Source organism: Dendrobates tinctorius, unplaced genomic scaffold (genome assembly GCF_039654945.1).
Source record: "Dendrobates tinctorius isolate UK_male_01 unplaced genomic scaffold, ASM3965494v1 ptg000232l, whole genome shotgun sequence".
Taxonomy (NCBI): domain Eukaryota; kingdom Metazoa; phylum Chordata; class Amphibia; order Anura; family Dendrobatidae; genus Dendrobates; species Dendrobates tinctorius.
This window is the reverse complement of record NW_027361899.1, coordinates 19888479-19901948: the sequence shown is the minus strand read 5'-3', so window position 1 is coordinate 19901948 and position 13470 is coordinate 19888479. Positions and strand designations below refer to the sequence as shown.

The 13470-nt window shown below is 52.0% G+C and overlaps 1 protein-coding gene across 3 annotated transcripts in view; it reads left to right on the top strand.

Annotated features, from left to right (window-relative positions):
• Positions 1-2279: 2279 nt before the first annotated feature.
• ENAH (ENAH actin regulator) overlaps positions 2280-13470 on the top strand; it is a 73730-nt gene continuing 62539 nt past the window's right edge. Inside the window, exon 1 of one of the 3 annotated variants that reach the window (XM_073556406.1) lies at positions 2280-2599. In XM_073556406.1, the coding sequence (XP_073412507.1) occupies positions 2595-2599 (5 nt within the window). In that variant the 5' untranslated portion in view covers positions 2280-2594. The remainder of the gene's footprint in view (positions 2600-13470) is intronic. The other 2 variants (XM_073556407.1, XM_073556408.1) reach the window with 2 other exon arrangements.

Below are 13470 nucleotides of genomic sequence, written 5' to 3'. Positions count from 1 at the left end.
TATAAAAATGTTATATTATTTAATCCATATAGTAAATACAGAAATTAAGAAAAAATTGAAATATCAGAATCGCCGTTACTTAAATCACTTTGCCCACATTTTTGTCTGATGGCAATTTTGGTTATTGTAACTTTTTTTCCACTGTTTTTTTGGGTGTCTGTTTGATTTTTTTTTTTTTTAAATCCATTTAGAAATAAAGAGAATACTAATACTTTTTTTCTGGTGAAAATGCTCAGAAGGCACCAAGGCGTCTTCCAGGCATCTTTGTAGCCTTCCCATTGTCTTGTATTGTAGGTATCAAAGGGATTTTCCATCGCAGGAACGGCGCCGGCATCGGAGGTGAATATAGATGCTATTATTTTGCAAGGGCGAAACATAGCGATTCAGCAGGGGTCGTACGAGTAGTGGACAACCCCTTTAATTATATTCCTATAGGAAAAAAAAACAGTAGAGCGGACAAGTCACTCCTTGGAATCACTGAAGTCTATAAAAGAAGGTCAAAAACCTGAACGTGTGAACAGGGAGTCGCTTTTACAAAGAAATGAATAGGACGAATCTTTCGAGCATTTCGTAAGCGCTTTCTCCAGAGTGGAATTGATTAAAAAAAAAAAAATGACGTAAATGCAGTGTAAACCTGCCGTAAGGGTAAGAGCGCACGGTGCCTTTAAGACGCTGTTTTTTTACTAGGGAAAGAGCTGGCGGTCCTTTTCTAGTAGCAGCTTTACCGGTGAATTTTCCGGCCTATGGATGGACGCGCTGCAGTTTTTCACCGCTTCACAGTTTCCTTAGTGAGAGTCTGCTCCAAAAAAAAACTGCTCGAAAAACTCCATGCGCACTTAAATTTACTAAGTTTTTGAGAAGTTTTTTTTTTTGAACCGGATCTTCTCCACTTTTTCATGGAAATCCTGTGGGAACCCCAAAAGTTGCAAATTGTTAGCGCAGCCTCACGTTGCACCAAAACGTTGTGACTTTTTCAGAGTTTTATACGCCAGAATTCTGGGGTAAAAGCATTGAAGATTGTGACCCAAAGTTTTTGAGGACTTTTGAGATTTTGGAGAGTATTCGCTCAGTCTCTCCCTGATGTCTCTTTTGAGCAATTTTTTTTTTTCAAGCGGAATTTTCTTGAAAAAGACGTCATATGAACATCATAGCCTCGGAGAGCTTTCTCTGTGTTGTAAAGCTTTAGTTTGTTTGTTTTTTTGTAGTTTTTGGATTGGACGTTGCCTAGTTTGGAGAATTTTCCATCAAGGGTGTTCACATCCCAACTCTCCGAAGATCTCTGCTCCAAAAAATCAATAATAAAAAAAAAAAAACCTTTGTGTGAACAGACACCAAAGAACATGCATTATAAAGTACAAGCGACCAAAAATAAAAGAGTAAAAATAATAATAAAAAAAGAGTAAAAATAATGATAAAACAGAGTAAAAATAATAATAAAAAATCAGTAAAAATAAAAAATAGTAATAATAATAAAAGAGTAAAAATAATAATAAAAAATAAAAATAATAATAAAAAAAGATAAAAATCTTAAAAATATAGAATTTAAAAGTTTTCCCAATGCACAAATTAAACAAAATAATAAAAATGTTATATTATTTAACCCGTATAGTAAATACAGAAAATAAAATAACAGAATCACCGTTTTCCACTCTCCTCCAATAATTACAATAAAAAGCCAAGAAGATGTTGTATGTGTTCCCAAAATGGAATAAAAAATCCCCCAAAAGTTCCTCCCACAAATAAATTAAACTTTATTGGTTGGACAAAAAAATTTTTTTAAAAGTTTCCGAAAGTGACAAAAAAATTTTTTTATGTTTAAAAAAAAAAAAAAAAAAATCGGTAAAAAAGCAATAAAAAAACTCTCCACTCGTTTTGTATTTTTATCACACAATGAATGACCCAAAAACAACCCCCCCCTCCAAAAAAAAACAACAGTAGAATTGCTTCTTCGCCGTTTCACCTCACTTGGTGAAAAAAAATCATCTGGTTCTTAAGGGGTTAAAGAAATGACAGCTGTTCTGCGATTGGTTGCTATGGACAACAGAGAGGTTTTGTTTTTGCTTTAATCAGTTTTTTATTAATGAGCTCTATCAGCCCAGTATGAGCGGTCACATGACCAGAGGACAAGCCCCGCCCACCGCTAAGCCATGTCTGATGACGTCACCGCCTTCCACAGGTTTCCCTCAGAACAGCTGAGGACGGCACATTGGGCGCGGCCTAGAGACCTGTGGGCGTGGTTTCACGCCTTCGGGAACGCGCAAGCTCTTCCCCTAGCAGCGGCTTTTTTGTGTGAGTGCGCTACGTCACGTGATCGGGGGGCGCGCACAGCCTGTTCTCTGTGTCTTGTGTCGGCGCATGCGCCCTGTGGGTCGCTGCACAGACGGGCGGTCGCAGTAGCAGCGGCGGCTGTGGAAAAAGCTGCACCGAGGAGGAGCCGTATTGTGACTATTCTCCTCAGTCCTCATTGCCCTATATGGAATAATTAGTGGACCCTTCTACCGAGCTCGGATGCCACTGCTTGTCTGCGCTCCGGTAACCGGGGAGAGGAGAACCTCCATTCACTAGCAGCGAGGAAGAGGAGGAGAACGGACACCATGAGGTGAGACAGCCGAGACTACAAGCTTCTGGCCGGCACGGAGAGCGCTGGACGTGAGAGCAGCTCTGCCGGCCCTATCCCTTTAAATCTCCATTCATTTATCCCTGGGATGATTGACAGCTCGGCCGAACAACTGCTCATCTGCATCACAGATCCTGCTCCTCGTGTCCTGCACCCCCATTCACTGCCCCTGCCGTCCCCCCCCATTCACTGCCCCTGCCGTCCCCCCCCATCACTGCCCCCGCCGTCCCCCCCATTCACTGCCCCCGCCGTCCCCCCCCATTCACTGCCCCCGCCGTCCCCCCCCATTCACTGCCCCCGCCGTCCCCCCCCATTCACTGCCCCTGCCGTCCCCTCCCATCACTGCCCCCGCCGTCCCCCCCATCACTGCCCCCGCCGTCCCCCCCCATTCACTGCCCCCGCCGTCCCCCCCCATTCACTGCCCCCGCCGTCCCCCCCCATTCACTGCCCCCGCCGTCCCCCCCATCACTGCCCCCGCCGTCCCCCCCCCATCACTGCCCCCGCCGTCCCCCCCCCATCACTGCCCCCGCCGTCCCCCCCCATCACTGCCCCCGCCGTCCCCCCCCCATCACTGCCCCCGGCGTCCCCCCCCATCACTGCCCCCGGCGTCCCCCCCCATCACTGCCCCCGCCGTCCCCCCCATCACTGCCCCCGCCGTCCCCCCCATCACTGCCCCCGCCGTCCCCCCCATCACTGCCCCCGCCGTCCCCCCCATCACTGCCCCCGCCGTCCCCCCCATCACTGCCCCCGCCGTCCCCCCATCACTGCCCCCGCCGTCCCCCCCATTCACTGCCCCTGCTGTCCCCCCCCATTCACTGCCCCTGCTGTCCCCCCCCATTCACTGCCCCTGCTGTCCCCCCCCATTCACTGCCCCTGCTGTCCCCCCCCATTCACTGCCCCTGCTGTCCCCCCCCATTCACTGCCCCTGCTGTCCCCCCCATTCACTGCCCCTGCTGTCCCCCCCCATTCACTGCCCCTGCTGTCCCCCCCCATTCACTGCCCCTGCTGTCCCCCCCCATTCACTGCCCCTGCTGTCCCCCCCATTCACTGCCCCTGCTGTCCCCCCCCCCATTCACTGCCCCTGCTGTCCCCCCCCCATTCACTGCCCCTGCTGTCCCCCCCCCATTCACTGCCCCTGCTGTCCCCCCCCATTCACTGCCCCTGCTGTCCCCCCCCATTCACTGCCCCTGCTGTCCCCCCCCATTCACTGCCCCTGCTGTCCCCCCCCATTCACTGCCCCTGCTGTCCCCCCCCATTCACTGCCCCTGCTGTCCCCCCCCATTCACTGCCCCTGCTGTCCCCCCCCATTCACTGCCCCTGCTGTCCCCCCCCATTCACTGCCCCTGCTGTCCCCCCCCATTCACTGCCCCTGCTGTCCCCCCCCATTCACTGCCCCTGCTGTCCCCCCCCATTCACTGCCCCTGCTGTCCCCCCCCATTCACTGCCCCTGCTGTCCCCCCCCATTCACTGCCCCTGCTGTCCCCCCCCCATTCACTGCCCCTGCAGTACCCCTCCCCCCATCACTGCCCCCGCCGTCCCCCCCATCACTGCCCCCGCCGTCCCCCCCATTCACTGCCCCTGCTGTCCCCCCCCATTCACTGCCCCTGCTGTCCCCCCCCATTCACTGCCCCTGCTGTCCCCCCCATTCACTGCCCCTGCTGTCCCCCCATTCACTGCCCCTGCTGTCCCCCCCCATTCACTGCCCCTGCTGTCCCCCCCCCCATTCACTGCCCCTGCTGTCCCCCCCCCATTCACTGCCCCTGCTGTCCCCCCCCCCATTCACTGCCCCTGCTGTCCCCCCCCCCATTCACTGCCCCTGCTGTCCCCCCCCCATTCACTGCCCCTGCTGTCCCCCCCCCATTCACTGCCCCTGCTGTCCCCCCCCCATTCACTGCCCCTGCTGTCCCCCCCCCATTCACTGCCCCTGCTGTCCCCCCCCCCATTCACTGCCCCTGCTGTCCCCCCCCCATTCACTGCCCCTGCTGTCCCCCCCCATTCACTGCCCCTGCTGTCCCCCCCCATTCACTGCCCCTGCTGTCCCCCCCCCCATTCACTGCCCCTGCTGTCCCCCCCCCATTCACTGCCCCTGCTGTCCCCCCCCCATTCACTGCCCCTGCTGTCCCCCCCCCCCCCCATTCACTGCCCCTGCTGTCCCCCCCCCATTCACTGCCCCTGCTGTCCCCCCCATTCACTGCCCCTGCTGTCCCCCCCATCAATGCCCCTGCTGTAACCCCCCCCATTCACTGCCTCTGCTGTACCCCTCCCCCATCACTGCCCCATGTTATTCCCACCCTCACACTGCCCCCCCGCACTGGCCGCTGCCGTCTGTCCCCCCGTCCCCCCGCACTGGCCGCTGCCGTCTGTCCCCCCGTCCCCCCGCACTGGTCGCTGCCGTCTGTCCCCCCCCCCCCCCCGTCCCCCCGCACTGGTCGCTGCCGTCTGTCCCCCCCCCCCCCCCCCGTCCCCCCCCCGTCCCCCGTCCCCCCGCACTGGCCGCTGCCGTCTGTCCCCCCCGTCCCCCCGCACTGGCCGCTGCCGTCTGTCCCCCCCGTCCCCCCGCACTGGCCGCTGCCGTCTGTCCCCCCCCCCCCCCCATTCCCCCGGCATTGGCCGCTGCCATCTGTCCCCCCCCCCGTCCCCCTGCACTAGCCGCTGCCGTCTGTCCCCCCCCCCCGTCACCCCGCACTGGCCGCTGCCGTCTGTCCCCCCCCCCGCACTGGCCGCTGCCGTCTGCCCCCCCCCCCGCACTGGCCACTACCGTCCTCATCCCCCCGTACTGGCCAATGCAGACCGCCCCCCACAGCCACTGACGACCCCCCCGCACTGGCCACTGACAACCCTCCCCCCCCCCCGTACTGGCCAATGCAGACCCCACCGCTCCCCCCCCGCACTGGCCACTGACGACCCCCGCACTGGCCGACGACCCACCCCCCCACAATGGCCGCTGCCCAACCCCCCTCCCCCCGCACTGGCCAACGCTATCTCCAACCCCACTCTGCACTGGCCACTCGTCCGTCCCCTTCTCGCACTGTCCAGTGTCTGTAGCGCCCCCCCTCTACCGTCTATACGGCGTCTGTAGCGCCCCCTCTACCGTCTATACGGCGTTTGTAGCGGCACACCCCTCTACCATCTACGGTGTCCGTAGCCCCCCTCTACCGTCTATGCTGCATCCATAGCGGCCCCCCCTCTACCGTGTATGCGGCGTCCGTAGCGCCCTCCTCTACCTACTGTCCGGCATACAGTGAGCCCCCCTTCCTTTCAGTCTACCCGGCGTCTGCGGCGCCCCCTTCCTTTCAGTCTACCCGGCGTCCGCGGCGCCCCCTTCCTTTCAGTCTACCCGGCGTCCGCGGCGCCCCCTTCCTTTCAGTCTACCCGGCGTCCGCGGCGCCCCCTTCCTTTCAGTCTACCCGGCGTCCGCGGCGCCCCCTTCCTTTCAGTCTACCCAGCGTCCGCGGCGCCCCCTTCCTCCTGATCTATTTATCAGCGTCCGTAGAGCCTCCATACCGTCTACCAGGCTTCCGTAGCGCTCCCATCTACCTTCTGTCCGTTGTCCGCAGTGCCCCCCATTTACCGTCTATCCGGCGTCCGCAGCGTCCCCCATTTACCGTCTATCCGGCGTCCGCAGCGTCCCCCATCTACCGTCTAATCTGCGTCCGCAGCGTCCCCCATCTACCGTCTAATCGGCGTCCGCAGCGTCCCCCATCTACCGTCTAATCGGCGTCAGCAGCAGCCCCCCATCTACCGTCTATCTGGCGTCAGTAGCGCCACCCTCTCTGTCTATCCGGCGTCCACTTAGGAGTCTAGCCCTGGGCCTACTGTGCAGCTGCCGCCTGTAGCACCAGCAGCTTTATACTTGCAGGCCCGCTGCGCCACGTATTAGTCACTGGAAGCCTGTGACTTGAATTGCCCTGCCACCCATGGCCATGGTAAACCGCTTTATCCCCACTTCATGGCCATGTCCTGCTATGACCCCAACCCCCGCAGGGGCTCACAAGGTCCTTTTTTACGTAGTGGCGCCCATATAGTTGATGCCTTCATTACCCATGGCCGCTATTGGCCCAGTAGTCATTCCCACTATCATCCCTCTGGAATCGGCCTCGTTTTAACATTAGAGGTAGGTGACACCCTGGACCATGTGGCTCACTACAGCAGTGGTTGCCCTCCCATAGGAGCCGCCATATGTCTTCAGCATGAGTTTGGGATGACATTTTTCATTCCTAACACTTCTGCTTCAACCCCCCACCTAGTGCATCGCCTGCTACCACTACCAGGTTCTCTACTGCCCCCTTTGACCATTTGGGGACCCCTTACGTACATGATGTATTGCATTCAGGATGCCTGTTCGCTGTGTACAGTCCTGCCCATACCAGGGGCTTTATATCACCCGTGCACATGGTATCCTGCCCATAGCACCCTGTGCACACCAGATAACACTGCCCCCGCTCCCCGCAGTTTACTGCTTGCACCTTCGTTAGAATTGTGCATTTCTCCTGGCCATTACTATTCATCCTGGGCCACTTCCTTGGTATTTGCTTTGCTGGGAGAGTGTTATTGTGTGTAACAATGGCCATCAGGGCCCATAGGAAGGTCTGAACTCAGGGCTGGCAACAATGTTTCCTAAAGAAAAAAAGGAAAGTAAATAAAAAGGCTAAATAATAAATACAAAGTATTCAGATTCTGTTCTGGGCCTGTTAACCCTGCGAGTGCTGGAAAGAGGGCAGAATTAACCTCGGCACATTTCTGGGAGTATCAACTACTTTTCTCTTGGGAGTTGTCCTGCCCTGGTGATAGATATATATATCTATATCTTCACAGGAGCGTCTGCTGGGTGAGTGGGTCTCGGCGGCCCCCAGGAAACATATGTCAGTGTTTTCTATGTGCAGGGTAATAATTGACTCATACAGTGTGTGTGGAATTTGCTCTGAATGGATGAGACAGCTGTGCTCGGTCCCCCCCCCCCCCAGTCTCTCCAGCTTTGTGAGACGACCATGTCTAGCAGCAGCGCACGGGGAATCTGCCCATAGGTTTATTATGGGTGACCCCCACCCCACACCCTTCTGCCCTTGTCACCTGTCGGATGCATAAACCCCTTTTCTGCTGATGTCTAAAATATAGATTATATGGTGCGTAGTCGATTTTGGGGGGGTGGGGGGTAACACTGGGGAACCCCCATGGCTTTCATGGTGTACGGATAAGCCGATGGTGGATCCCTTGAAGCTTCCCGTCATTAGCCATGTATTGTGCATAGCGCTGCGGGTTCTGCTATTGACTGCGATCCGGTTGTGATGCTGTCGCAAGCAGGAATCCCCCGTCTGCTCCTCGCTTTGCATTAGTGACTGCACCATTCGCCTGCTGTATGCAGTCCTCGCTGCTGCCGGAGGGTCCATCCATCTGCCGAGGCTCTGTGCTCTCACACCCCATTTATAAGGTCTATTATGTACCATGCATGAGGATCGGGTTAGAAATCACCATGTGTAATGGCCACGAAGGTGCCCAGGCTGAAAGTGAAATGCATTTTTATTTTTTTTGGTAGTCCTCTTGTTTGTTGCATTGCAGTAGATGTTGCCCTCTGTTAGATCAATACCCTGTCAGATCATGCTAATCCCGGTCCAGGTAATCTCTGGCGTAGTACAAGGAGGAAGGCAGATATACAATCGCTGATGGCTTCTAATGGAACGATATCCTCTCATTTTGCCAGGCCTTTCCTTTAAGGTTAAACAATTGGGTAAAACACAACGGCCGGGCGGAAGATCCAGCCTTACACTGATCTGTTAAAGATTAATGACAGTTGCAGGAGCCTCTATAAGGTAACCTTGGAGGAGGCTGCAAAATGTCCACCATAGCAATGAACGGTGCTGGTCCAAACTGACCCTCAATCCCGTGATAAAAGAGCCCGGCCTGTGTCTGCCCTTACATCGTATGATTGGGGATATGACGTTACTGGAACTCTGCAGGATAAGTAATGTATATACACTTACTGCACCAGCAGAATAGTGAGTGCAGCTCTGGGGTATAATACAGGATGTAACTCAGGATCAGTAATGTAATGTATGTACACAGTGACTGCACCAGCAGAATAGAGAGTGCAGCTCTGGGGTATAATACAGGATGTAACTCAGGATCAGTAATGTAATGTATGTACACAGTGACTGCAGCAGCAGAATAGTGAGTGCAGCTCTGGGGTATAATACAGGATGTAACTCAGGATCAGTAATGTATGTACACAGTGACTGCACCAGCAGAATAGTGAGTGCAGCTCTGGGGTATAATACAGGATGTAACTCGGGATCAGTAATGTAATGTATGTACATAGTGACTGTACCAGCAGAATAGTGAGTGCAGCTCTGGCGTATAATACAGGATGTAACTCAGGATCAGTAATGTATGTACACAGTGACTGCACCAGCAGAATAGTGAGTGCAGCTCTGGAGTATAATACAGCATGTAACTCAGGATCAGTAATGTAATGTATGTACATAGTGACTGTACCAGCAGAATAGTGAGTGCAGCTCTGGCATATAATACAGGATGTAACTCAGGATCAGTAATGTAATGTATGTACACAGTGACTGCACCAGCAGAATAGTGAGTGCAGCTCTGGAATGTAATGTATTTGTATCAGAATAATGTCTTTCCAGAGTTACTCAGCTTCCAATATAGATGGATTTTCTGTATATCTATCTATCTATCTATCTATCTATCTATCTATCTATCTATCTATCTATCGTTTGCCTTTTCATTAGGGAGCACCAGATCAGAAGTGCCCTTCCTTTCCCGAGAAGCTACAATGTTTTGGTGAGCTAGGAATTCTCTCGGTTACTATGGGGATGCCAGGATTTAGGTCAGTGAGGCGGCTATCGGTCATCTAGTGAATAGAGATACATCTGTATTTGGGGGGGATCTGTGAGTCCAGAATGTCGTGCAGTAATGAGAAATTCAGGAACTTGTATTATTTGGGTGGTTGGAGGATTCCGCCTCCCTTCTTATAGTATGTCACTTCAGCAAAAAACGTTCCCCCCGCTGCTGTTTACTCGGCGTCTGTTTCCTTTGCTTCCATTGCTGAGATCCAAGTTTCTGTTGACGTTTGGCTGAATGTTTTTTGCATTGATTGTTGACGCTCTGCCCGTTCTCACACCCACTGTCCTTCACCATGCAGTGACTGGCCGGATGGCTGCGTTCTTGATTGTCGCCCTGGTCTCTCTGCCGTTCTGAGCCTGCTAGTATTATGTTGTGTCTCCTCTATTTAGCACCATAGTGCCGTTGCATTTGCAGCGTAGTTTGATGATATTTGCTGACGTATATCTCCAGTGATGTAAAGTCTCACCTGCTAAAATAAATGTCTAATGTTGGGTTACCTTTTTATTTTTTCTCAGGACTCTACAATTTGTCTTACAGCAAAAAAAAGTTATCCTGGGTTTTATACCAACTCTTTTTCAGCCTTCTGTCGGGGAATAGAGTTCTTAGGATTTAGTTACAATGTTTTCCAGGAGCTTTTCCAATGCGTATGCTCCAAATGCAGTGTGAATGCCCCCTAGGGATCTGAATGACCCTGGTGGCACAGAGTAGACCCTTGGGACTTATAATGGGATCCTTTGGGCAACTGTGTCCGAGTCGAGCCTAATATGGAAAAGTAAAGTTGAGCAAATAGATTTGATCCACCGGCCACATCACTTGTTGACCACAGCTTTGTGTCCCTCTTGCTACCTTCAAAGGACCCTCAGATTAGTAGACCCCCGCATGATCATTACGACTGGGGATGGCGCGGGTAGTGAAGCGGTGGCCATGGACTACCACCAGTGTCTGATGAACCATTTTGGTCGTAACTATTGAAAAGGGCTTCAGCTTTCGAATAAAGATTTGTGTGGTAGAACTTTCAAGATCTCTGCTTGCTGCCCTTGAAATTGCACGAATGGTCGCTTGTGGACGGTCTGATGTCAGTTTCCCTTACCGAGCTGTATCTTCCTACCAAAAGCAAGTTACCCTGGTGCTGGAGGAGTAGCGTCCCGGCCATGGGGTAGATATATCCTACCCTTCAGTTTGGGCAAAGTTTTCTAGTGTATTGGATCCACCATGTAAAATGTCTTTAACTAGAGGAGTTTGGGGAAAATCATTACAAAACCTAAGCCTGATCTTCCGCAGCACTGATCCTGGATTGTCCAGGTGCCCATTGGTACACGGTGGCAGAAAAGCTCAGTAAAGTGCCAGGTTACAGCATGTTTCTTACGCCAGTATCGTTTCCTTGGAGCCATTGCATTGACTTGTGTCCTCTTGTACATGTACTATGGTGATCAGGAGCAGTCATCGTGGGCTTATATGTGTTGCCAAATCCTTAAAAACCAAAGAAATGAGCCGGAGCATAAGTTGGTATACATGCCTTGCCTAAGTGCACGGTCACACCGTGGCTATTTCACCGACAAAACCCAAGGAAAAAAACACGATGAGCATATTTACCCTCCTGTAAGTAAATAGTAACAGTACATGGAAATAACACTATTCTGATAAAAAACGTAAAAGCCATCCCACCGCGATAAGGTGGCCCCAGTCGGATTGGTCCTATCCTTAAAGGTGCAACATCTCATTTTATTGCGATGTTGTTTTTTTTCTTGTGTTCCTCATGCTGCGCTCACCACTTGCTATCCCCCAGGATGAGAGGAACGAAACAGCTGTGCCGTATGAATGAGCATTAAGGATACGACGACATCTTTTTGTCTTTGGTCATCGTGGCTTTTAGGTCCTTAGACTACAGCTGTCGTCATTCTATGCGGCAGGGCTTTGTGCGTGCAGACAGGTGGAGCAGGCTTCATGACTCCTACTTGTGTGGCCCATTCATATATCTCTTTTTTTTTTTTTTGGACTATGACTTTGCAAGGGGGATGGTGTTCTTTTTTTTTTTTTTTTTTTTCATATAACTTTTCACTTTTAAGATACCTTCCCTTCTAGCCTCGTCTTCTGCGGAGTCTGTGCTTTGTTTGCTTGATTTTTTTTTTTTTTTTTTTAACTCCCCCCCCCCCCCCCCCAAAAAAAAAAAAAAAAAAAAAAGTTTAGTGCCTACGACCAGTGCGTTTCCTTCTAAGGTAAAGTGATCAGCAGTGCTGGAGACGGTGGGAGGAGGACGCTGCAGATAACTCCGTTATCTCCTGCTCTAATTTAGTTTTTTACAGTTAGATGGCGGGCGGCGGTGACACCCTGGTGGCGGCAGATGTGTAATGTTTGCACTCGCTTGTGATAAGACCCTTTTACATTTAGCGATGCACCAGCGATCCGACCCGGTCAGGATCGCTGGTGCATCGCTAAATGATCGCTAGTGAGCTGTCACACAGAAAGATCTCACAGCGATGCAGCAGCGATACAGCGCACAATACTCACCTTTCACACACAGCGATCCTGGCGTCCTCCCGCCCGCGTCCAGCGTCGCTCGTCACAGCAGGAAGCAGACGACGAGAAACGGAGCCGCCCGATCTCGCGCGATCAGCGATGGACAGCGGGGGAGCCGGTCGGAGGTAAGTATCACACATAGCGATATCGCTAGCAATATCGCTATAACGTCACAAAATCGGTGACGTTTTAGCGATATCGCTAGCAATATCGCTATGTGTAAAACCCCCTATAGTCGCGTTAAAGCTAAAATCTTGGAATATCACCGGCCGAGTCAAAAACGTATCTTTTTTTTTTTTTAAAGGGGAACTCCACATTGAAGAACCACGTGCAGCCTCGTGCTAGAAGACTAGCTGGTTGTAGCCCATTTTAAAAATATTTTTAAGCAGCGGACAATCCCCTTTTTGAATGGGTACAGTTAGAAATATCACTTATTTCTCTTTAGACTATTTTATATGGTATCAATAGGATTTTATTTAGATCCCTTTATTATTAATAATATTTATATAGCACCATTGATCCCTTGGTAGTGTACATGAGAAGGGGTTACATACAAAGGACAGATATCACTTACAATAAACAAACTAACAATCACAGACTGATATAGAGGGGAGAGAGGACCCTGCCCTTTCGGGCTTACATGCTACAGGATGGTGGGGAAGGAGACAGTAGGTTGGGGGGTTGCAGCAGCTCCAGTGATGGTGAGGCGGTGGCTCCAGTAGAGGTGAGGAGGCAGCGGGGATCATTGCAGGCTGTAGGCTTTCTTGAAGAGGTGGGTTTTCAGGTTCCGTCTGAAGGATCCGAGTGTGGTTGATAGCCGGACGTGTTGGGGCAAGGAATTCCAGAGGATAGGGGCTATTCGGGAGAAGTCTTGCAGGCGGTTGGGTGAGGAGCGAATAAGTGTGGAGGAGAGAAGGAGGTCTTGGGAGGACTGGAGGTTACTTGAGGGAAGGTATCGGGAGATTAGTTCAGAGACATATGGGGGAGACAGGTTATAGATGGTCTTGTAGGTCAGTATTAGTAATTTGAATTGGATATGCTGAGGGAGTGGGAGCCAGTGAAGATATTTGCAGAGGGGAGAAGCGGAGGAGTAGCGAGGAGAGAGATGAATTAGTCGGGCAGCAGAGTTAAGGATGGACTGGAGAGGTGCGAGGGTGTTAGCAGGGAGACCACAGAAAAGGATGTTGCAGTAGTCGAGGTGGGAGATGATGAGGGCGTGCACAAGCATTTTAGTAAAGTGAGGGTTGAGGAAGGGACGGGTTCTGGAAATATTTTTGAGCAGGAGGTGGGGAGAGCTTGGATGTGTGGTTTGAAGGACAGGGCAGAGTCTAGGGTTACTCCGAGGCAGCGGACCTCCAGTACGGGGGAAAGCGTCATGTCGTCCAATTTTATAGCTAGGTCGGGTAAGGAAGATCTGTGAGATGGAGGAAAGATGATGAGTTCAGATTTGTCCACATTCAGTTTGAGGAAGCAAGAGG